At 41.9% G+C, this 23,051-nt stretch overlaps 1 protein-coding gene across 3 annotated transcripts in view; it reads left to right on the top strand.

Moving 5' to 3' along the window:
- EFNA5 (ephrin A5) overlaps positions 1-23,051 on the top strand; it is a 273,798-nt gene that overhangs the window by 188,330 nt on the left and 62,417 nt on the right. The window contains exon 1 of one of the 3 annotated variants that reach the window (XM_059418331.1): positions 4,171-4,844. The exons of the other annotated variants lie outside the window; for them this stretch is intronic. Within the exon in view, the coding sequence (XP_059274314.1) occupies positions 4,762-4,844 (83 nt within the window). The 5' untranslated portion in view covers positions 4,171-4,761. Of the gene's footprint in view, positions 1-4,170; positions 4,845-23,051 lie in introns of those variants that run through there. 3 annotated transcript variants of the gene reach the window in all.

Below are 23,051 nucleotides of genomic sequence, written 5' to 3'. Positions count from 1 at the left end.
ATGTCAATCTTCGAATCTGTTAACTACCGTTTGGGGCGTTGGATGGTGTATTTTCATTTGAACGTAGGATGGGCACCTCTCTGACTCTGGTTTGGAAAGAACTTTTTTAGGGTCTGGAAGGAAGAATCCCAAGCCGCCTGGGTGTTGGACCTGCAGAGTCCCACGGGGCCTGGTGCTTGACGTCATGTTATACTGCTGCCCTCTTAAAATTCTTCATAATTTTGGGACAAGGGGTCCCGTGTTTCATTTTGCCCTGGGACCCACAAATCATGTAGTGTAGGTCCTGCTGAGCACAGGGAGTGTGGTTTGAGTTTCACCAAGCGGTCCTGGAAGCCTGATTCTCTTCAATGCCACCCCCCATAAGTAATTAAATTTTGTACTCTTACCAGCACAGGAACTGGTTTGACAACATTGCAGGCTTGTTCCTTTTTTTTTTTTTTTTTTTAAGATTTTATTTATTTATTTGACAGAGATCACAAAGTAGGCAGAGAGACAGGCAGAGAGAGGAGGGGAAGCAAGCTCCCTGCTGAGCAGAGAGCCCCATGCAGGGCTCGATCCCAGAACCCTGAGATCATGACCTGAGCCGAAGGCAGAGGCTTAACCCACTGAGCCACCCAGGCACCCCAAGCTTGTTCCTTTAAAAAGAAATGTCGTTTAGTTAAGTAGCTACATTTCCTAATGCTTGTATGATGGCAAATAGCCTGTTTGACCTATTTTTTTTTTTTTTTTTTTTTACTTTTCAATTCGGTATTATTGTATCCAATGTAGGCTACGAATGTATGTCGAAATATGGTGGATTAATGAAGAGTTCAGTTTCAGAAGCTTTAATGTATATTTCAACCAAAAGAACCATTAAATCTGGTGGAATACCAGAACTGGTGAGGTTTGAGCACACACCTTGGGGCGCATTCCTTAATTTCTACAGGTGGGATTGTTTAGACCTGGAAGATTTCAAAAGCACATTCTAAGGGAGGTCACCTGGCAGGGGTACAGGACGGAATGGACCTTTACCCGTTCCTCTTGGCAGGGCTTGATTTCTTATCAAGTTATGCCCTGACAAGTGAGGAATGACTCCATGCATTTTGCTTTGCTCTGTGACTCATTAGCTTTATTTCTCACAAACACCCTTCCCTCCCAAGTACAATCTAAAAAGTTCTGTCATTAAAAGCAATTTTGTTTTTCCTGCCTAAGGGAGACTGTTTTCCACAAAATATGTGCATTTTGACAATGTGCGCCTAGCCCATTTAAAGCTGTAAGTATAATTTCTTTTTTATTGGGTGATAAACTTTCTTTCTGACAAAACAAAGGACAGTCGAGATTTCTTCCCTTTTAAAAAATTGTGATTTCGCATTTCTTTACACATGTTTTAAAACACATTTTATATAAGGCTGCTTTTAAAAAAGAAAGTTATACGGCTTTGCGTGTAATCAGTTCTTCAAAGATGTCAGTGGTGTTGAGCATTAAATGAAGCATAAATAGGTCACAAAAGGAACAAAATGCCGTGTTGCATCTCAAAATCTGGATTTAAATGTTTCATTCCTGTGACTATAACATGATTATGAATTTACTGCAAAAAACCGAAAGCCTGAAGTTGACGTCAGGATGTATGCATGCACACATAGGTTAGTTACTTTTCTGATGATTTCTGGTGTGCCGTGCAAAGAAAGGACTTTGGACAGTGAGTCACAGCTCTCTTCCCTGCCTCTGCCTGGCAAAGCCAATATGATGGCATCTCCAGACCCTGCCTCTGGGTCCCACTGCCATTAATGCTCAGTGCTGGCTTTTCCTACTGGTTCTCACTCTTGGGTTTTACTTCCGGGTCAATAAAGCCAAGAGATAAAGCCGCCTTAGGAACAGACTATGAGCAGAACATTTGCTATGCACGTGTATTGCCAGGATTTACTTAATATCTATTTTTAAATATACCCTGATCTTTTTTTACCTGATAGCTTTTTGTGGAAATTGTGTATTCCTAAACATCCCTTTGCCATGGATACTATTACTTGCCATAATAGACGAAACTCTACTCCTCAGGCCTGTTTTCTCTTTGTCAAAAGTAGAGATTAGCCAGCGTGAGAGAGTTGTTAAAGGTCTGTTAGCACCATAAGGAGATTTTTCTCGTTGACTACTTTGAAAGACGGTTCTTACGGGAATCATTTTCTTATTCCATGATTAATTGTTTGTTAAGGCTATATCTATGTATCACCTGTAGTTCTCGTAATACTGTTAGAGGTCTAGATGATTCACTTTGAAACTACTGCCTCAAGTGATCAGATTTGATGGATGCTGAGAGGGCCCCTCACTTGTCCTGTTGTCTCAGATTCCACCGTTATCATCATTCCTTTAGATTTATATTTCGATTTTGTTCCGTAATTACCTATTTAAATGTAAATTGCTCTGTAACCTCTTAGTAGTCTTCTAAAGATTGGTTTTCCTTATTAAGACTAAGGCTCCACCAAAGAAGGACGCAGGCCAGAGATCCGGGCCGTACAAGAATAAAAGAAAGACTGGAGACAGACATACACCCTTCACAATGAACGTAGGGCTATAATTTCTTCTTAGGTATCTTTCTTGGCCTGGGAAAGTCTTGTCTGTTTCCCCCAGTTCCGACTGCCACAGTTTTACAAGACGAGCCTCAAGGGCCAACACTTCTGCCCCTTCCCTAATACTCGGCCCCCAGATATCGATGGCCCTGCCCCTCTTGCTTGCAGAACCACATGGATCTCGCGCTGTAGTTGGTTGTGAGCTTGCCTTGTCTCCTCTAGGAGACACCCCAGGAGTGGTATATATGAGCCGGAGACCTAACTTCGCTGACGGTGACAGAAACTAGGAAAGGCGAGTGTCACAAAGCAAATTTTTCTTCGTTGATTTTGCAAGAATATTCCTGATGCAACACAGCTGGGAAGGGTAGCATTCCATTCACCCAAATTAGGCCCAGTGACATCAGCTGTGTTCCTGTGTATGATTCATGAAAATAGGCAGACACCGAGGCTTGCTGTGGGAGGCGGGAAAGGATTTTGGGACGGAGAAACGGTTTCTATCTCTTGGGCTTTGATACCCAGCTCCGCTTGAGTTATTTTTCTCCAAGCCTAGCTGACTGGCTAGAATATGTGGACAGGGAGGATAAAGTATTATCTCTGCAAAGCATAGCGGTGACTCAGCATTTAATACCTGCTCCTTTGACACAGACTGTGGCTTAACACAATTTATGAGTTGTTCATTGTCTCCGAATCCACAGTGGAATTTTGGTGTCCCAGTGAAACATGGGTAGTGCAAGGATGAACTCTTTTAGCAAAGGGAGGCGTTTCAAAATACCTCAGGCACTGTCATGGTGCCACGAAAAGTGCTTTGGAGTAGAAATACCTGGGGTTGAATCCCCGTCCTGCACGTAGAAGCTGGTGACTCGATGTGAGTTAGCCTCCTAGCTCTCCGGACTTGGTCAGGGAAGCTGGAGATGACAGCGGGGGAGCAGTCCTTCCTGCCAGCGTTGCTGGGGGTACTTGGCAGGAAGGCAGGATGGTTGAGGGGCACACAGCACAGCACAGTCTGACACCAACAGTCACGAAACCTGGCTCATTCCACTTTCACGTATTTTTTTTCGTGAAGATCTTGGGCTCTGTTTGGCTGAGATTGTGTATATAGCTTTGGGAGTGCCCCCCCCCCCGCTTTTTCCCAGTGTACTATGGACGCCATGAAAATACATTTAAAATGAGGCAACATTTGTGCAAACAAACTGGAACAGCCAGAGATGGAAAGAAGAGATCTTTATTATCATTCATTACATTTTTTTATGTATGCCACTATGATGGATTCGCTTGGGAATAAAATCTCTGCTAATTATTTAGCTACCTATTCATTTGATTTTCATTTGTGTTGGGCTTAAGTTCCCATAAGCTAATTACCATAATTTCATGAACACCATCCTGGCTTCACTGGCATATTGGCTCACACTTTATGAGGGAAAGCCGCATCTTTATGTGATATCTTTGGAATAGAAGAGAACCTGGTGTTCTACTCTAGTAGGAGTCACCCACGACTCACTTTTAGTATTCATCTGGCCATATTAATTCTTTATTATTATTTTTTTAAATTAAGATAGAGAGGTAGGGTGGTGGGGAGGGAGAGAGAGAGAATCCCAAGCAAAGCTCCATGCGCAGTGGAGAGCCTGATGCAGGGCTCCATCCCACAACCCTGGGATTGTGACCTGAGCCAAAATCAAGAGTTGGACGCTCAACCAACCGAGCCACCCAGGCACCCCTGGCCATATAAGTTCTCCTAGTATTCTACATATGTTCTGACAGAGCAAGATCTAAGAAACAGAAGGAAATGACTTTGAGTTGTGATTTTAGGTAACTGTCGACCATTATTTCTAGAGGCTTAACTGTTCACTCCTTCCAGATATGCAAGAAGAGATGGCCTTTGGAGGGACTTGGAAGGAAGTGAAGGTGACTTCTGGTGTATTTTAAGTCATAATTTAGGTCACATTTGGGAAAAGGAAAAAAAAAAAAGCTTTGCCGTCGCTGTTGGGAACCATTGGCCCAAGGAAAAGCAGTGGTTCAGAAACTTGCCTTGAACTGTTTTTCTTTTTTAAAAAAAAAAAAAAAAAAACTCACACAGAATGGAAAGTTTGGGTCACAGGTGTAAACCCTTAGGCCTTGCTTCCTCAGTGAGCTCAGAGCTGGTCTCAAGGACAAAAAAAAAAAAAAAAAGAAGAGAGAGAGAGAGAAAGAAGTTTTGCATTAAAAACAGATTTACCTCTCCATGCAGAGGGATGGCTATGAACACAGTCTCTGTCAGGACTGGAGTCAGGAGGGAGAGTTGGAAACCGCAGCTATGGACTTGAGGTGTTTATTTTCTCCTCTTCTCTTTCCTAGTATGTTGAATTTTGCTCATGGATTTGGTTTTGCTTCAGAGTTCTTTCTGTGTGATAAGTGAAGGTTAGCTACTTGGGGACTGGTAGTTAATTTGAGCCTATGGGCAACTCCCCTCTTGCCTGGGATTCTATTTGTAACATTCTGCTCTGTGGGTTTAACTAAACTGTCAGGATGGCAGAGGGCTGAGTTATTCGAGTTCACTGTAGAAAGCTCAGGCAGGAAATGAAACTGTTTAGCACCCCAGAGAAAGGAGTTGCAGCAGGGAAGGAGAGCGTCTGGGCCCAGAATCCCCTGTGATACTTTGTTTCTCTGGAAAATTATGTGCTGAATGTCTCCCTCTCATCCCCTGAGGACGTACAGACAATAGATTTTAAAGCGGCCTCACCTCCATGTTTTTACCCCCACCTTTGCCAGAGCACAGACTTGATCTAGTCTTTTCTGAGGGGGAGGCAGCTCGCATCCCACTCCATCCTGGGGCCCGAGTGGTGGCAGAGGTGATGAAGAGTGTAGGGACAGGCTGAGACACATCCCCAAAGGACAAGAGTGGACCGAGACTCTTCTTGGCTTTCTTTCGAAGGTGCTGGTAAGCTGGCCCTGGGGCTGAACTGAAGCCGGCCAGAGTCTCCAAGGGTGAGAAGGTCAGGGAGGTGTGCCTAAGTTAGGCCCTGACTCCTATTTCAACATGATGGAGTTCCTATTGTCCGCTCTCTGCAATCATTGCATCTGGTTCAAAGATGGTCATTGCAACTTACTCAAGGTTCTCCTGAGCTTTAAAATTATTTGCTTAATGCTTTCAACCCACTGCTCTTGCCGCTGTACTACAGAGTTAACCTTGACCAGGTAGGAGGAGGTTGGTGGTACCCGCAGCCTGCTCACAGTTTGGGGCTTTGCTACAGGTGGCCAGGGGTGGCCTCATTTTTAGGGGCGCCTTTGAAATCAGCATCAACAAATCCTGCTCATCCTCACGGGAAGCAAAGTGGTGTCGATTTTATGGAAAGAAAAGATACAGGAGCATATGAAAGGATCTAGAAAAGCCCAATATTAATGAATTGTAAGTTGATTAAAAGAGAATTCTTAGAGCTGGAGCTTCCCCAAATTAATTCAAGCAATGCTTTTATTTATTTTTTTTCTTTTGGTATCCTGAGTTTATCACTCTGCTGATTATCCAAATTCTTCTAAGCCCTCTCCCAGGTTTTAATTTTTTTTGTCCTCTAAAATGTTTAAGTCGCTTGTATTTTTTCCAAAGTGTCACAGTTCTTTAAATCTCAGTGCTTTATTTTACACACTGAATCTCAGTGCTTTATTTTACACACTCACACATACGTGGCCTGTCTGTCACAGGTGTGTGTTGGGAAAATCTTGGAAGATATACTAAAAATAGCTAGGCATGGTAACTTAGCTTTTTAATTCTAACATTTTGCTAATTATAAGAGAAATGTACTATCATTGAAGAAAATTAGAAATATACATTTTTAGGGGCACCTGGGTGGCTCCCTGGGTTAAACCTCTGCCTTCAGCTCAGGTCACAATCTGAGGGTTTTGGGATCGAGTTCCGCCTCGGCCTCTCTGCTCAGCAGGGAGCCTGCTTCCCCCTCACTCTCTGCCTGCTGCTCTGCCTACTTGTGATCTCTGTCTGTCAAATAAATAAATAAAATCTTTAAAAACATATATATATATATATATATATATATACACACACACACACACACATTTTTTGAATATGCTGATAAAAATAAATTATTCCCAATATTACCATCCAGGGTATTGATTTTCTTAGCTAGGGCTCAATGTGTATGTGTGTATGCTAACAGGTGTATGTGTGTATGCTAACATGACCAAAATTACTTTATTTTTGTAATCTGCTTTTTCATTAAGTGATATGACAGGCTTTTTCATTAAGTGATATATTAATTAGAGCAATGACCAACGAAACTTTCTCAGACTCATTTGAGAAAGATTATGATTTTATTTTGGAGCAAAATGAAAAGTGTGCTCCATTAGAATTAGAAAATGTAGGACTAGAGCCCCTCAACTGCCCCCTCCCCCATCTCATTTCAGCACCCTCTCTTCATAGATAAGGAAAGGGAGCCCTGGACAGTGTAGGTCATGGGCAAGGTCACACTGGAAATCACTGACAGAACAGGGACTGGAATCCGACCCCGCTGCCTTACAGCCAGCTGTGTTTTCTCTCCAGTACAGGCCTTTGCACGGGTTTTGACTTTCTGCCCATGAACGAACTTCACGTTCGTGAACCTTTCGAATCTTAGTGCAAAGAAGGCATGAACCATTCAGACAATGGGTTTGGGAGCAGGGGGAAGAGGGACACAAACTTGGTTGCTTATTGGACAGGTGGCCGAGCTTCTCAGTGATAGGAAGCTGCCATTTGGGGTAATTCTGTCCCTCCCAGCAGGACACAACTTTATGCTTTGCCAGGTGTCATCTTTGCTTTTTGACTGTTGCACAGATGGGTAGGGATGGTGTTTCCATTGAATTAGTGACTTAAACTCACTAAGTCACTTAAATTATTGACTCAAGAACATACTAGCTGTGTGTGAAGCTCTAGTTCTGGTTCATAGTGCGCACTTGGGGGCCTTGAATGTGGGGCTTCTTGCATTGTGCGTGTATGTTGTGGGACAGAGTTTCTATCTGAAATGGTGAGAGCACGTCCTTGGGATAGCATTTGTCCCATTTGTTCACTTGATTTCTCAACAAAAAATAATGATCCCAATCCAGAAATTGTTGATAGAGACAGAAGGTGCTCCTCTTTTTTTTTTTTTTTCCTACTTTCTACTTTCATTGTCTTTCTCCCTCTCTGGTTTTTTCTTTGTGCAACCTACCCCCCCCCCCACACACACACACACTCTGTCCTCCTTGTGTCTTCTGAATTCTCTCACTGTTCACTCTTTGCTGTGAGAATAACACCTGCGTGTGTCCCAGGACCAAGGAGCTCCTGAGCGCCTGTTAGTGCATGCGTGTGTGTCCCGGCATCGTCAGGATCTCTACACAGATCCCAGGTCCTAACCACCACACTCCGCAGAAAGAACATTCTGAAGAGTTGCAGGAAATAATTGATCAAGAGGTTGCTCTGTGCAGGGCACATTGGAATTTAGTTAATGTGTAGCCTGAAGCAGAAAGTGTCTAACTGCTTTCAAGGCCCTTTGAAAACGTGTACAAGTATTTGGTGAGAACTTCAGAACTCAGTTAAGCTGTCTTTGATTCCAAAGATATCCCTAGGGCCAAGTGAATAAATTACAGATGCTTTTAAAAAAAAAAAAAATTTTTTTTAACTTAATGCCTATATTAAATAATTGATTTTTTTATGAACCAACGTGACTAAATATGTTAATCAAGTTATTGCTGAATTTGCTTAATTTCCCCCACATTTTTTTTAAGAATGTTGCGTTTAAAGAGATAGTAACAGGATCCTTTGTTGTCCTTGTACAACAGTCAGGGGGAAGCCATGCTGCATCTGTGAGGTGTGGCAGGTCCTTTCTGTGGAGCTCTCTTCACCTTCCTCCCCCACACGCTCTTGCCTAGATTACAACTTGTAGAAAGGGTCTTTTTCTCTGTATTTAATATCTAGCACGTAGGGCCTCTCTTTAGGGGTGTATCGACTAGCTTCACAAAGATGCTATTTGGGGCTTGAACTCAGTGACTTGCTAAGTGGTACCTTTGTACCCTTAAAGAATTCTATTGAATAGCTTTCTCTCTACGTGGAGGCAAGTTCAGTCTCTACATCTCTATACTTTGTCCTTGCTTCATCTGACAATTGCATAGGGCTGCATGTTGTAATTATGGGTATTTTAACCCATGCTTTTACATTGTCTCTTTCTCTTTTCAGAAAACCTTAAGGTTCCTTGTTCTATCTTGGTTTTATTTTTAAACTTCAAGGTCGCCTGGAAACTGGGCATTGGAAGAAACCTTGGGAGTCGGGTAGTCTGGTTCCTGCCTCTTTCATTTAAATGGGCAGGTGTGGGAAGTTGAAATTTCCCTCCTGAAAACACAGGGGATTACCGGGCAAGTTTTCTGAGATACTGGACTTGTGCCTGAGGTGGTCACTGTTCCTTCCCTTGGGGTTTTGACACCTATCCCCACCGTATTTGCATGACAAATGGGGAATGAATGCAGAGTATCTTTTTGTTTTTCTCACTGAATATCCTAGGATATTTCTAAAGGGAGGGGTTAATAGGAAGCTCATTTTCTCCTGTTCTAATGACTTAGCTATATTCTCCTAACAGTCCGAGACACCCATAGAGCTGAAGAGGCTGCTGTCCTTAGGGAATCTGAAATTGACTAGCATCTCTCTCTCTCTTTTTTTTTTTTTTAAGATTTTATTTATTTATTTGATAGAGAGAGAGATCACAAGTTGGCAGAGAGGCAGGCAGAGAGAGAGGGGGAAGCAGTTCCCCCGCTAAGCAGACAGCTCTATGTGGGGCTCTATCCCAGGACCCTGAGACCATGACCCGAGAAAGCAGAGGCTCAACCCACTGAGCACCCAGGCACCCCTGATTAGCATCTCTTATGAGCCTTCAAGCATTTTGGTAATGTTGGTATCATTTCTCTTCCTCCTCCTCCTCCCCTTTCTCCTCCTCCTCTCTTTTTGGTTAAGAGAAAGGAAGTAGGTCAGTTCTGTGCCAGTTTCAGGTTTTTCTACATTTAACATTACAAAGGGTCTGAGTTGGCTCAAAAAAAAAAATTTTTTTTTTTCACCAAAAAGGTAAAGAAACAGTTGATACCTTCTCCTAAGAATGAGACTTTATCCAGTCAAGTTTCGATAAATCAGTTACACTGATACGCTTGCTGTGTGACAGACTGCAACTGAACCTCATTATTCATACATGTCTGTGTGATGTTACCGAATCAATTTGTGCTGTATCCATTTTGCACTCATGGATGGTTCACGGTCCCTTATGAGCAGACATAGTCAGCAGGCAATAATAGAAGACAAGGAGCCCAAATGGATGGGGCCCATAATCCTTTGCTCCATGGTGCTGGGTCCATTTTTAACATTCATTTTGAGTGGGTTTGTTTGTTTCGTTTTGTTTTGTTTTTAATTCTGTCATCAATGCGAGGATGGCATCCGCAAAATCAAAAAGCAGATACTTCACAAAGCTTGACAAACCATTCTGCCTTAATTCTAATCCAGATTGTTAAAGGAGGGGACAGAAAGGGTCTCTGTGTCTTCTGATTAACAGAGCAGACCATTCCTGCATGCAGTTCTTTATTGGCTCTTGTAGCCATCTGTGGGGCACAGTCGTCTTTCCTAATTCAAAAAGCAGCATGAAACCAGAAAAGCTAAAACCCGTACTCAGATTTGTTACCTTTTCAGTAGCTAAACAATCCTAAGGACGGATGTTTGAGTTCGTGAGACAGGAGAAGAAAGCATAGGAAATGCCTGGCAGCACCCATAGCCCAGGTGCCCCGCCGGCTCTGGGGCATGTTGGAGCAGCAGGCAGGGTGGGGGCTACTACCCTGGACCCTGGAGAAGGGACCGCCATGTCAGCCCACATCTCCTCCTGTGAGAGGCTAGGGGGGCACTCCCACTGAGGAAGTGGGTCAACTCCCCTGTCACACTTGGAGCTCCGCACGTTCTCTGCCCTGTGGCGTTGCTTAACAGCTCAATTCTGGCCACTCTTCTCCCACACTAGTGCACCTATGATCTTTTTGTGGAGGAGGAGAGCCACCTCACAGGGCCTTCACCTCCTCAGCCCTCCTGGTCCTCCAGGAAGTTGTTTCTGCACCATCGTCCGGGACACTTAACTCTACTCTGAGCTCAGTCTCTAATAAACCTGGTTGTCTTCCCCAGTGACTCCACCTCTGGTGGTGTCACATGTGTAGCGGTAAACTGGGAATAGGATGGGTGACCCCAAGGCCCTCTGCACTTTAACCTTCCCTTTGCCCATAGTTCTAGACTTTTTTGTTGTTCCCGGAAACATTTTGGTTTTTTTGTGTCCTATGCATAAGCAAAAAAATAAATAAAATAAAATAAACAAAATCCTATGTGTTTTAATGGATAGTTAAGTCCTAAAATGAAACAATGTTAATTTGAGAAGTAAATTTAAAGAAAGAGATGCAAGGGGTACCCAGCCCACTCAGCTGGTAGAGCTTGAGGCTCTTAAAGAGATGCTTCCTAAGTCAGAGAGCAAAGATTTGTCAGATGAGCATTTACCAAAAAGTGTATTTTGAGTTCAAGGTAAAAAGCAAGACTTATGCCTAGAGAGCTTCTATGAGAAGCAAACTTCTGAAAACGAAGCTCTGGAATGTATTGGAATATCCATAATGTCCTGAAATTTCCAAAGAAAAAATGAAAATTATGTTGCTTTCTCCCATGAGGTAGAAGGAAAGATAAAAGTTTCTGTTGCTTATAACACAGAAATGGCAAAACAAAGCAAAACTTTCTAAGACGCTTAGTCTTCCACAGAGAGACTCGGTCACTTTAACAAATGTTTTAAATGGGGTTTTGAAGCAGAAGGGAGTTCAGTGCTTAGTTTCTCTTATGACTTCTGCAAATAATTCATGATCCTGACCTGCACTAAGGTTTTCCAGCACTCTGTTTTCTGCATCACAAAATTGCTATAATAAAGTATTTATTTATCACCATGGTTTATTGTCTGCTTCCCAAAAGGTGTAAGGAGTCCGTGTTCCAGGCATCCTTTTTCTCCCCTCTGGGCCCTCTGCTGTCCTCGTGCTGTCCTCGTGCTGTCCACCCTGCCCGGATTGCCTCTGCTTACTCGAGATGACTCCTGTGCCAACTTTGACTCTAGGAAGGCTTTTCTTTTCTTTCTATCTTTTTTTTTTTTTTTAAAGATTTTATTTATCCATTGGACAGACAGTAGTAGTAGACACAAGTAGGCAGAGAGGCATGCAGAGAGAGAGGAAGGGAAGCAGGCTCCCCGCTGAGCAGAGAGCCCAACGCGGGGCTCGATCCCAGGACCCTGGGATCATGACCTGAGCGGAAGGCAGAGGCTCTAACCCACTGAGCCACCCAGGCGCCCCTCTAGGAAGGCTTTTCTTATCTCTAAGGATCTATTTGGGATCCCATCTTTATATTTCAAAACATAATTTCAAGTCACCCTTACTAGGATTAATTCTGTGAGCACAGGGAATTATTTTATTCATCTTATTACCTCATATTCAACATAATGCCTAATGTAGGGAAAATTTAGTGAAGGCTTCTGAATAACTAACTGAAGGCTTATCACGTGAGACTGTAATAATAATAATAATAATTTTTAAAGTGTAAAGAAGTGAGGGAAAAAAATATATCAAAGATAATATCTTACTCTCTTGAAGCATTAAATTTAGCTGTAGGCTGCTTGGCAGCCAAGCCCAAGAATAAATAGAATGTGGCCAAAATATAGTAGAAAACAGTATGGTTTAGAGGGATCGGCAGGAGACTCGGAGCAAGAGAGAAAGGGATTTGCATCCAAGCTCCACTATTTACAGTGACCTTAAACAAAATCTAGAATCTCTCTTTCTCTCCTTTCCTGCACCTGCAAAGTGGGAGTTAACCGCTACATTATAAAGTTGTCTAAGGAGTAAATGAATTAATGTACATGAAGTAAATATAGTTGTTGCTCAAGAGTGACATATTCCAGAAGATCACTATGGGTATTTTGGTTGCAATTTTAAATTAATAGGCTTCACTCTTTAGAGCAGTTAACTGTTGGGATTTTAAGTTAAATATGGGATTGATAGGGTCAGAAGCCAAGTAAAATAACCTTATCTCTAAAGACTATTTGGCCGTTTTCTGTCACCTCAATGGACTACAGTATCAAGTGGCAAATGAGCTTCCTTTGGGAAAAGACGCCTTTAGACCACAACAAGTCAGCAATAAAAGTCAAAAAGGGGAAGTCATGAAAGATGGGTTTCTTTCCATTTGGAATTTAAAATTTCCACATTTGTCTGTTGTAGAACAAAATGAGGGATAGTTTGCAGGGGCATTTGAATAGGTCATTGCACCTGTTCACTCGTAGGTTGACTGGAGGGCCTGTGAATCTGTGGGCCCTGTGGACCCTGGACAAAGGGGAAAGAGTGTAGAGTGTTTGACCTGCTGAGAGGGGTCTCCCCAACTGAAAATCCACAGTGAGTGTGAAGGAAACTGTATCCGAGGGCCGAGCCACTGCCTATTCAGGGTCATGCAGATTCTTAGGAAGCTCTGCGAGCCACAGGTAGCATTTGTTTTAAAGGAAGTGGATTTTCAAACCCCAGAGTTCTTGCTGGGCTGGCACGGACCTGGGGAAAGCTAGAGCCGACAGGCGCTCTTGTGGATAGAAGGTGAGCCGTGAGGGATCAGCACACTTCCACCCCTACCCCCACCCCCACCCTCACCCCCATGTCTGGAGCAGCAGTGAGACCAGACTGATTTGCTGGAACACGAGTAGCTTGTTCACCTGCCACAGGCGAGGAGCCCGGCCACTGGCACACTTGCAGCAGCGTGTGGTGTCAGAACAACTCGTCTTAAAATGGAATATTTTTCAGCTCTCTGGAGGCTTTGCAAGATCTGAAAAGATTTTGCTTCTGTGGACTGGCTGCAACACATGCCGCTTTTTACCTCTCTACCTAGACGGAAAGCACTGTGGCCCACTGCTTTGTTCAAACAAGCCCACTTGGAGAGATGACAGTGCAGGAACAGCTGGCTTCTTCAGGAGCTGATGCGCCCTGCCCTGATGTGACCTGAACAGTCACCGCTTCCTTCCTTCTTCCTTCCTTCACTGCTTAAACAAGTTTCGGCATGTTGGAGAAGTAGTATGTGGGAAATGGCCTAGAGCCCTGGGATAAAAATAGATGTCACACCCTAGTTAAGGGAGGTTAAATTAACTTGAGGTTGTAAATATGGACACCTTCTGTTAGGAGCCCAACCGCACACTCCCCGCCGAGAGCTCTTCCTCGGCCTCCTCGTGTGGACTAGAGACCTGTAGCTGGTCGCTGGGTTCCTAATTCGTTTTCAGTTAAGGGCTCTAAGGTGAAGTGACCGTTCACGTCTCTCGTTTTATATTATGTCTACCAAAACTAAAGTGGGGTTAGTGGCAAACAATAGCAGAGTGGGGAGCATTTCCAGTCGGCAGATGGCATTTCTCGGCAGGAAGGATTCCAAAATCGTTCCGCACCCGGTCAGGATAGTTTGTGCGTTAAAGTTGTTCGGAATTGATGTTCATGCTAACTGGACCAGCGTGTTCCTTTTCCAGATTGTGATGCTTGTGAAAAGGAATAATTCACGCTGAGTAAAGTGGAGAGCACTCTCCATCACCACATGGCAACTGCGAGCTTTAGCAACAGAGAAACTGAGGCATTTGGGGGGGCTTACATTACAAGCCTGTGTGTTGTTCCAGAGAGGACGATTCTCCTCTCCGTTAAAGATTTTCAAGGAAAGTGCTGGTTCACTTTGAAGGCCACCTGCTCCTGAGTTCCCAGTGTGGTTGGTTAATAAATCCTTATCCCACAAAGAATTTTAAAAATGTACCAGCTTACAGAGGTCAGAGGCTAAAGCATGGAGGTGTTTAATGGGCATTTTTTTTTTCCGGCTCACTAATAGACTGTTGACATGGGTCTTTTGTGAATTCCTTGGCTGACTAAGTGTGTTCGTGATCTGAACGAGGGGAGGAGCAGAGACAGCTCAGGTTTCAGGATATAAGGTTTTGTTTAATTTCAGTCAATCATTTGTTGATGGCAAGTACACCAGACGAAACGCATCCTCTAAATGCGCTCTGAGAGCTTTGGGTCCGTGCATGTAAATCATCTTGCCTGCCACAGCACCACATCCTGCAAACCCCTGTGACACTGACGGGGACCAGATGTGTAAGGCCATGGCAAAGACATTCGGTTTTGACATCAGCTGACTGACAGTTACATTTGGAGTTCCCGGTTGAGGGTTTGAGATTCTGTCTACCACCAGGTAGATGAAAATATGCATTTAATGTTATCACGTGCCTTTGAGCAATTAACTGAAGATAAAACCACCCCTGACCATGCAGCTGAGCTTAAATTAATCTAGTTTTAGCTCTTTCTTGCTTACTCGCTCTATTTTTCTCACACTGTCTCATTTTTATAGCCGCAATGTGAAGAGAGTTTAAAAAAGTAAAAATTACATTTACAAACAGGTATACAATCTCCCCCGCCCCCAACCCCGGAATGTTGTCTGCCCTATTCTATCCCTGTCCATCTCTAAAGATACTAAACATGATAAACTTGTGAGCAAATAAAGACATACATAATACATTTTATATTCTTACTCTAACAAAATGACCTTATATTTATTACGGGCACTGAAAATGTTAGTATTTGCATATTACAAAATTTCTCTAAATTTTTACTTTTAAGGGTGTAATAACTTCTGGAAGTTTTCTATTTCTAAATCTTGAGGTTTAAAAATTTCTAACATAAGAATAGTAGTTGGAGTCGATTACCATTCCAAGTACAAAATTCTTTGCACAAGACTAATGGGAGGCTGAAATTATTTTAATTTAAAATTGAAAGAAGCAGAAGATCCCAAAGTGAGCTTCAGATGATGAGCTGATTTTAACATGGCATTTTGGGTGACTAAATGTCTATTCTTCGTCTAATTTAAAAAATATAGCTATATTTTTATCAATACTTAGATAAAAGAAGTAGAAACAGAGAAGGAAAAAGTTCTATTTATAAATCTTAAAATAATTTTTCATTGAGGTTAGCCCAAACTGTCTTAAAGTAACTCTTAAAAGTGGGTTATGGAATTGTATGACTTCAATTTTCAGTCTTCAAAATTTCAGTGGCAAAATCTGAATACATTTTTACATTTAACAAGCTTGAATATTGGCATTTGCTTTAGTTTGTATAAAAGCAATTGCAAAGTGACAGAAGGAAAATGTTTGCACTAATTATGAAGGGAATGATTACTTTTGTTCATATTGGAACCCCTTTAATGTTTGAAGAGTGGGTTAATGGTGTTGCGCCTTCATTCAGCTGTTCACCCATCTCTCTCTCTCTCTCTCTCTCTCTCACACACACACACACACACACACACCCTTCAGCTGGCATTTTTGCCTACAGTCTGCTGAGAGCTGATTATAGTTCTAATCAAAACTGTCCCAGTCAGGGGAGACAATTAACCTGATTTCGGGTGTGGGGCCCTTAGCATCACATGGCCTTGAAGACCCTTGAATCATATCAACAGGTTTTCAGTAATACCTGCTCTGCTCTACCTGCTGTCATTAGGGTCTGCCTTTCATCTCTGGAATTGTTTGAGTTTGTGAGTTCTTGTTTATTTTAAATTGAGACCACAAGGTATTGAAATTTTCAAAAGTGGAAACTTGGCAGCCCTCATTGCTAGTGCCGTTTTAAAATCCCCTAGTCAATAGCTCCAAAAATCATGAAATCAATTACCTATAAATAGGTTTCCATTTGTTTCTGTACTTATGCACTTGTGGAACTCAATTTATAGAGTTTGTATCCTATGTAAAATGCATGTCAATGCAGTACATAAGACAGACTCCCACATGTAATAGGCCTAGCAGATTTTAAACCTTAACTTAAATAAGAATGACATAAAACCCATTTGGCATAATACATTTTCATATTATTTTAAAGATTTTATTTATTTATTTGAGAGAGAGACAGGGACCATGAGCAGTGGTGGGGGGAGAGATAGAGGGATAAGCAGACTCCCTGCTGAGCGTCTAGTGGGAAGCAGACACGGGGCTCCATCCCAGGACCTTGGGATCATGACCTGAGCCTAAGACAGAAGCTTAACCAACTGAATGACTGAGGCTCTCTGAAGATTTGCTGACTATATTAGCCTGGTCATTGTCTGAATTTACTAGATTCTTGAAGTTTTTTAATCAGAAGAGCCATGTCTTTTTCTTTTTTAAAAGATTTCACTTAATTTTTTTTTAAGTGATCTCCACACCCAACGTGGGGTTTGAACTTACTACCCTGAGATTGAGTCGCACGCTCTACCAACTGAGTCCACCAACACCCCCCAAAAATACAATGCCTCTTAGCAATTCTTTTATTATCTACTATGTCCAAAGTAGCCTCCATATCTTTCTCATTGAGCATTCTGCCAGTTTTAGAACTCAGTCCAGAATACAACTATGCTGTAAGATTTTATAGTTGAATATATACTATTTATTTCAATATCATTTAAAATGCTATATTATCATTTAGAAGTAAAGCATCTTCAGAATGAAGCCAGAAGATGAAGTAGAGATTTATTTTAAAACTTTGTGAGACTTGGGGTGCCCGGGTGGCTCAGTGTATCAAGCACCTGCCTTTGGCTCAGGTCATTATCTCAGGGTCCTTGGATCGAGTCCCACTTTGGGCTCCCTCCTCAGGGGATGACCTGCTTCTCCCTCTCCCTGCCACTCCCTCTGCTTGTCCCTGCTCTCTAGCTCTCACTCTGCTCTCTCTCTCTCTCTCAAACAAATTTTTTAAAACATTTAAAAAAAAATAATTATGAAACTTGTTATTCTTATATAAGGATACAACATTCGTGTAAATTTTTTAAGAAAGAATAAAGGGAAATCAGGCAAGCATTCTTTTTTGGCTATTTGAAAGACTAAGCTTTTATTAAAATATTAATTTTATGTTTTTGAGTTAGGTCTTTGTGTGCATATCTGGCTGTTCATGCGTTATCTCGTGTGTATGCCTTCCAGTTCTTATGTTTAGCTAATGACTCTAACAGGGATGATCAATGAGAAAATGATTCTTTAAGGGTTTAACATATAAGGAGACGATAATTTGTTTTATATGAAGAGATGTTTCTTTCATCATAGTTCTGATCATTAAATGAAAATGAGGATTCCCAAAAATTGAAGCAATTTTTACAAGCAAATGTCAGCTTCATGAGTCTGGCATTTCTTACACGGATCCAGGCTTTGGTAATTTATATAGTTTCTTTATGCCTATATTTATTCATTCATTTAAGCTTTCATTTTAAATAAGTGAAATTTGAATAAGTGAATTCATTAATTCATTCACCATCATTCTTCCTATGTAAATAAATCTGCAAATATAAACATATTGATTATATATGTGCAATATGATATTCATGTATTTATTCTGCACCTCCAAAACAGTAGTTGATATCTCTGAATGTATTTTTAAGGTTCCTTTTTCTTTATATTTTGCAAAATTTAGACGTACTTGCTGGATTTACTTGTGATTCATTTTTGCAGTTTATAGCTTGAACAATCTTGCGTGGGTTTTGTTTTGTTTTGTTTTGTTTTTTGCTTTGTTTTGATTTGGTTTTTTTGTTTTACACATATGCAGAGACAGCTAATACAAACCAAAGTAGCTGATTTATCCAGTTGCTCTATGGGCAATTAAACCAGGAGTATTATCTCAGCAGGAATAAGTGGGCAAATTACACATGTGAAGTAAATGGGTCTTTGACGTTTGAACACATAGGTATTACTGTACAAGAGGCTACATTGAGATTCCTATAGAGATCAATGGGGGGTTATTGATGAACACCAGAGAGTAGAGAGGTGATGTCATAAACTTTTAATAGTCTAATAAACTATATCTAAGGTTTTCCGTGTTGGTGAGATCTATAGCTTTTATGCGATAGAGTAGTGTGGTCCTCTACGCACTGTGAAGAGAGTTCTCTGACTCCCCCAGGGATTAACCCGAGGGATCAAATGCCAAGACCACTCTGGGTTTCCTGCAGTTGTCTAAAGAAAATGAAAAGCCTCCAGATTACCTTTGTGCCGTTAAGAAAAGTAACAAATGAAAAAGCATGATGGCTTTTTAAATGTTACTTAGGAGTTGCGACATATAAGCAAAACTCTCTTATCCGGGTTGGTTTGCGTGGTCTCTGGTTGACCTCAGCAAAAGTATATAATTTTAGAATTCTGAACACCCCCAGTGTGTCCTACAAAACAGAGTCCAGTTCATGTGAAATAATGAGTACTTTGTTGGAGGATTTAGTAGATGAACCACATACATTCATTACCCTCGTTTTCACCCTGAGCCCTCTAATTGCTCAGTCTTTCATGCTTTTATCAATTAGAAGCAAAATTTAAGGAGCAAAAGTCAAAAAAAATTTGAGTTACAGAGCAAGACTTTCAAGCAATGGGCTGTCATGAGTATTATGTATGAATTACCACTTTGAACATGCTTAAAGACATCGGGGGAAAATACTTAGTCAGCAGAACTAGTTTAGGAAGAAGACGAGCAGGAGAATGGCAGGAGGCAGTTCCCAGTCCAAGGCCTGTGACTTAATTTAAATCAAGTCACCATTAAGCTGATAGCACAGGTTTTCAGGAAGTGAAGACGTTGCTGTCATCTAGAGAAGCCAAGAACTTTGCCTTCGGAATCCTAAACTCAAACATACAGAGGTCCCAGCGTGCCTGAAGGCCATTTTGTTTTGTTGAATCAAAACGACCAAAAACCATTTCTGTTTGGCACATTTCTTCCCCTCTCTCATAAGTCCCCTCCTTCTTCCTCATACTAAAGTTGAGGCCTATAAAGTATTTCAAGGCTTTCTGTCATAGGTAATCCAAATTTATTGCCAAAAATAACAGATCATCTGAAAGGACATGATTTGCCTCACCTCTGGGACCTGCAGGTCTATCTACCATGCATAACAACAAAACATTTATGTCAGCATATCCTTCATCAGAGAGCCAAAAGGGAAAGTTAGAGAAATAAAAGAAATGACCTCCATCTGCTTAACATATTGTCAACAGTTTTGGAGAGAGACAAAATCTTAAATTACCCCCGCACTTACGGCACCTAATTACCTTCCAAAAGACTTTGGAAGAGAAGAAGTTTTATCTGTCCAGAGAGGGTAATACGCATGGTTTTTTTCTATCGTTTTTAGTAGGAGGGAACAGGTGTAAAACAATTTTGATGAAGTGCACGTTATATATTTATATCCCTGTAACCGGGATGTTGGAACCCAGAGAGTTCCTCAAGGACTTTCGATGTTATGAGAATCCACGAAACAGTTCAGAAGATGCCTGGTGGAGGGGATTTCTAAATGGTGACTTCACTGATTTTTCTCGTCACAATGCTTGCCATTTCCTATTGTGCAGCTTGGGCCCTTGGTAGGGTTGAAAGCAGGTGTGGGGGGAAAATAATCATATGATAAACCATAAATGTAGCCTCCCTTGTAGCTTTTTTCATTGGGGACGTTTTGTCATTTGTTACCACCTAGATGATCTCAAGTTCTGCCACTTTCTGTGTAGGAAGAATGGAATCCTTTTCATGATTTTGGCTATATTCTTGTCTTTCGCAACTTTCCGTACTAGACACAGGATACGCAATCATCATGACCTCCTTGGGTCCCTGGGTGTGAGGTGCTGTACCAGTTTTGAGTGTGCAGTTAAAGCTGTTCCTCACACCACTGAAATGGTATAATGAATGGAAACCTAGAGTGGAATTGGGTGAAATCTTAGCATTCTACCAAGTCTTGGCATTCAGTTTCTGAAATAATTCGAATACCAGTTCTTCTGCATTCTGAAATAGCATTGTAGAACCTTGAGGACATCTAGTTTTCCACTTGTGAAGGTACAAAGAGATTAAGTAACCTGCCCGAGTCACACCATATTTAAAGCAAAGACTATATTTAAACCCAGATCTTTTAACTTCGCATTCATTGTTCTTCTGGCTGCTCTCCATTAACTTTTTTTTTTTTTTAAAGACTTTACCTATTATTTATTTTACAGAGAGAGAGATCACAAGTAGGCAGAGAGGCACTCAGAGAGAGGGGGAAGCAGGCTCCCCACCGAGCAGAGAGTCCGATGCGGGGCTTGATCCTAGGACCCCAGGATCATGACCTGAGCTGAAGGCAGAGGCTCAACCCACTGAGCCACCCAGGCACCCCTCTCCATTAACTTCTAACATATTTGGTCACACCTAAGCATTGCCAAAGCAACGAACAAAAGTTAACAACTGCTTTTAACCCTCTTCTGATGTTTCTGCCTGTTACTTTTCTCTTGTTCGTGACATTTTTTTTAATCCCACAAATGCCCTACTTCAAGCTCTTCATGTCGAGGCAGTCATAAGAAGCTGGAGTGAAGAGGTTTGTATCTGACTTGTTTTGTAGTTTCCTCCACACAAAGTACCTTGCGCAGAGTAGAGTCTCTGCAAATCGTGGCTGAATGGGAGAGTAGGTGAAGTTTGTTGTCACAGAGAGTCCTCAGTGGTAGGCTGACCTCTCTGTGCCTATGTCTTCCTGGTCTGTTGCAGTAGAGTCCTTGTGATCTTCTCTCTCTAGGCTTTCTTCCCACCCAGTGTGTCTCCTCCAGGACTAAGAAAATCATCAGTTAAAAATACAAATCCAGGGACACCTGGGTGGCTCAGTTGGTTGGACGACTGCCTTCGGCTCAGGTCATGATCCTGGAGTCCTGGGATCGAGTCCCGCATCAGGCTCCCAGCTCCATGGGGAGTCTGCTTCTACCTCTGACCTTCTCCTTGTTAATGCTCTCTCTCACTATCTCTCTCTCAAGCAAATAAATAAAATTTTAAAAAAAAATACAAATCCAGGAGCGTCTGGATGGCTCAGTGGGTTAAAGCCTCTGCCTTCGGCTCAGGTTATGATCTCTCAGGGTCCTGCGATCAAGCCCCGCATCGGACTCTCTGCTCAACGGGGAGCCTGCTTCCTCCTCTCTCTCTGCTGGGCTCTCTGCCTACTTGTGATCTCTGTCTGTCAAATAAATGAATAAAATCTTAAAAAAATAATAATACAAATCCAGGGACACCTGGGTGGTTCAGTTGGTTGAGAGCATCTGACTCTTGGTTTCAGCTCAGGTTATGATCTCATGGGACCTGGGGTTGAGCCTCTGGGCTCAGCAGGGAGTCTGCTTGGATTCTCTCCCTTTGCCCCTCCCCCAGCACACGCTCTCTTTCGCATAGATGAGTGATTTTAAAAAAAATAAAAATAAAAAATAAGATAAATAAAAGTGCAAATCCAATTATGTTCTACACCTTAGAAGTCTTCTTTGGTTCTCATTTGCCCGCCCAACTCCATTCTCGAAATAAAGTTTTCACCTCCCTGCACAGCCTCGTTTGCCCTCTCAGCAAGCTCCTTGCTTTCAGGCCTTCTGGCTTTCAGCCATCACCCTTGCCTGGAAAGCCCATTCCTTCCCCTTCCTGGGGATAATTCTGTTCATCTTCCAAGACCTGGCTCCCTTATGAGGTCTTCCTGAACTCTTCCAGAGTCTGTTGCTGTTTCCTATTTTCCATAGCATTTGGTAAAAATTTCTCTTCGAACGCATTTTATTGTGGTGATTTATTTGTGTGCCTGTCTCCCCTGCTAGATTGTCAGTTTTTGTAGCCTGGGACTCTGTCTTGGTTCATTTTTGTTTCTTAATCTTCGAGTATAGCGCCTGAGTTACAGGAAGCAATCAATGCATTGGACGAACTAATTAGTTAACTAAAAGAAGCAGGGCATAAATATGTGAAAAGTCAATCAAATTAAGAAAAGATGGAAGGTCAGTCTAATATCATATTGCTCAAGTGAAGTGTAATTTTCAAGTTTAAGTTAAAATAGACCTTCTGGAGAAATGTCATTTATTCTAATGCATTTTGATGATACTTCATCAGTAGAGCTGAACTTCAGCAGAACTGGGAATTCTCAAGTATTTCTCTAGGATCTCACCTTGTGCTTAAGTCGTTCTGCCTGGGGTGCCTTCCCTGAAGCCTCTTCTCCTGACCCTGAAGACCACTTATTCTTTCTCGTCAGAATTTACCCATCATGTGCCTTCATCTCTCAGGGGTCTCAACTCTGCTAGGTGACAAGTATTAATGAGTCAGGGAAATGAAAGTATGTTAATGCATTAGCTGGCAAGAATGAGTTCCCTTCCAGGCAAAAGAACACTTTGCACAGATTTAAGAACTGATATTTACTTTGGGGAAGGCATTTTTGTTTAAAGGTAGCTTTTGTGTCCCAGAACTCATACTACAAAGGCAACTGCCCACCTTTACTCAGTGTATTTATATCCCCAGCACGCTTAGAAAAGCCCCTTCTCTGCGTTTCCGTACTCTGAAGCAGCCTGTCCAAAGAGCCAGCATATTCTCTTCCCCCATTTCTATAAACATTTCAGAAGGCACTTTTCATTACTTCCACAAAAATTTGTTATACCGACACTTCACCTACTTGAGGTGTTGCAATGATCATCAGAATTTTTATTTCTAAAGAGTTTGGAGGTTCTTAAGATATTGTTCAAAGTAGAAAACCTCTTTGTCTTTAGT

Source organism: Mustela nigripes, chromosome 12 (assembly GCF_022355385.1).
Source record: "Mustela nigripes isolate SB6536 chromosome 12, MUSNIG.SB6536, whole genome shotgun sequence".
NCBI lineage: Eukaryota > Metazoa > Chordata > Mammalia > Carnivora > Mustelidae > Mustela > Mustela nigripes.
The sequence above is the reverse complement of the archived record's forward strand: the minus strand, read 5'-3'. Positions and strand labels throughout refer to the sequence as shown.